This window comes from Eimeria mitis, genomic scaffold, assembly GCF_000499745.2.
Source record: "Eimeria mitis Houghton genomic scaffold, Emh_scaff3958, whole genome shotgun sequence".
NCBI classification, from domain to species: domain Eukaryota; phylum Apicomplexa; class Conoidasida; order Eucoccidiorida; family Eimeriidae; genus Eimeria; species Eimeria mitis.
Genome location: NW_013572294.1, coordinates 3677 through 5225, shown reverse-complemented (window position 1 = coordinate 5225; position 1549 = coordinate 3677). Strand labels below are relative to the sequence as shown.

The 1549-nt window shown below is 50.0% G+C and overlaps 1 protein-coding gene across 1 annotated transcript in view; it reads right to left on the bottom strand.

Moving 5' to 3' along the window:
* Positions 1-250: 250 nt before the first annotated feature.
* Positions 251-1549, bottom strand: part of EMH_0071120 (uncharacterized protein) — a gene marked incomplete at both ends in the record, with an annotated part of 4872 nt that continues 3573 nt past the window's right edge. The window contains 4 exons of the mRNA XM_013499058.1: positions 251-291; positions 380-430; positions 797-868; positions 1135-1385. Coding sequence (XP_013354512.1) covers positions 251-291; positions 380-430; positions 797-868; positions 1135-1385 — 415 coding nt within the window. The remainder of the gene's footprint in view (positions 292-379; positions 431-796; positions 869-1134; positions 1386-1549) is intronic.

The window sequence follows — 1549 nt, the reverse complement described above, 5'->3', positions numbered from 1 at the left end:
ACAACACAGCTCGTTCTCGTGAGCAGCTGAAACACAAACCCTAAACCCTAAACCCTAAACCCTAAACCCTTGACAAATAGAAACAATAAACAACACAAAAACCCTAAACAGAGATAAAACCTAAACCACCCGGAACCCTCAACCGCTCTAAACCCTAAACAACTGTAAACCCTAAATAGACATAAACCCTAAACAACTGTAAACCCTAAACCGAGATAAACCCTAAACCCTAAACCCTAAACCCTAAACCCTAGACATACACAGAAGACGTCACACCTTGACTACTCTCCCCTGCACACGCAACCCCCTGTTAGAAGGTTATTAGGGTTTAGGGTTTAGGGTTTAGGGTTTAGGGTTTAGGGTTTATAAACCCTCTTACATATGGAGAGGCTTTGTATCAGTGCTGTGTCGGGTTCTGTTCCTCCGGCCTCTGCACCACACCAAACCCTAAACCCTAAACCCTAAACCCCAAACCCTAAACCCTAAACCCTAAACCCTAAGCCCCAAACCCTAAACCCTNAAACCCTAAACCCTAAACCCCAAACCCTAAACCCTAAACCCTAAACCCTAAGCCCCAAACCCTAAACCCTAAACCCTAAACCCTAACCCCTAAACCCCACAACAGCAACAAAACAGCACCAACAGAACAACACCAAAACAACAACAAGGAAAACACGCTAAACCCTAAACCCTAAACCCTACAACAATAAGAAGAAAAACAACAAACAAAAAGCGGCAGCAACAGCAGCAACAAATTATATTTTTTTCTCGGTTGGGGTGTATAGGCAGCTCTCACCGTCAGGAGCGCCCGGCACCCCCTCCGCGGGGATAGAATAAAACAGCACTTGCACTGTCCCCTTCTGCAGCGCTGCAGGCCCCACAGCAGCAGCAGCAGCAGCAACAGCAGCAGCAGCAACAGCAGCAGCAGCAGCAGCAGCAGCAGCGACGGTAGCAGCAGCAGCAGAAGCAGCAGCTAACGGGATTACTCAGACCAGCAGTGGTGACAGGGGCGGTAAATTTAAGCTGCAGCAGCAGGAATAGCGACATCAGCAGCAGCAGAAGCAGCAGCAGCAGCAGCAGCAGCAGGAACAGCAGCAGCAGCAGCAGCAGCAGTAGGGTGCTCGGGGGACAGACCCGGACAGGCGACGGCAAGTGTTTGTCTGTGTGTTTGTTGTGTTGTTGTTTCTGGTGTTCTTGCTGCAGCAGCAGCAGCTGTTGCTGCTGCTGCTGCTGCTGCTGCTGCTGCAGTTGTTGCTGCTGCTGCTTCTCCTGCTGCTGCAGCAACACACAGGCCAGAGGGGTTCGGCGACGTCACCAACGTGTCTATCAGGCTGAGCCCCCGCAGCAGATAGATACAAACCTTCTGCTCCAGCACCACCAGCAACCTAAACACACAAACCCTAAACCCTAAACCCTAAACCCTAAACTCTAAACCCTAAACCACAACCTGCGCATACATACAATAAACCCTAGAGAGCGAAAGGCACACACAAACCCTAAACCCTAAACTCCAATGCGCACGCAGAAACCCTAAACCCTAAACCCTAAA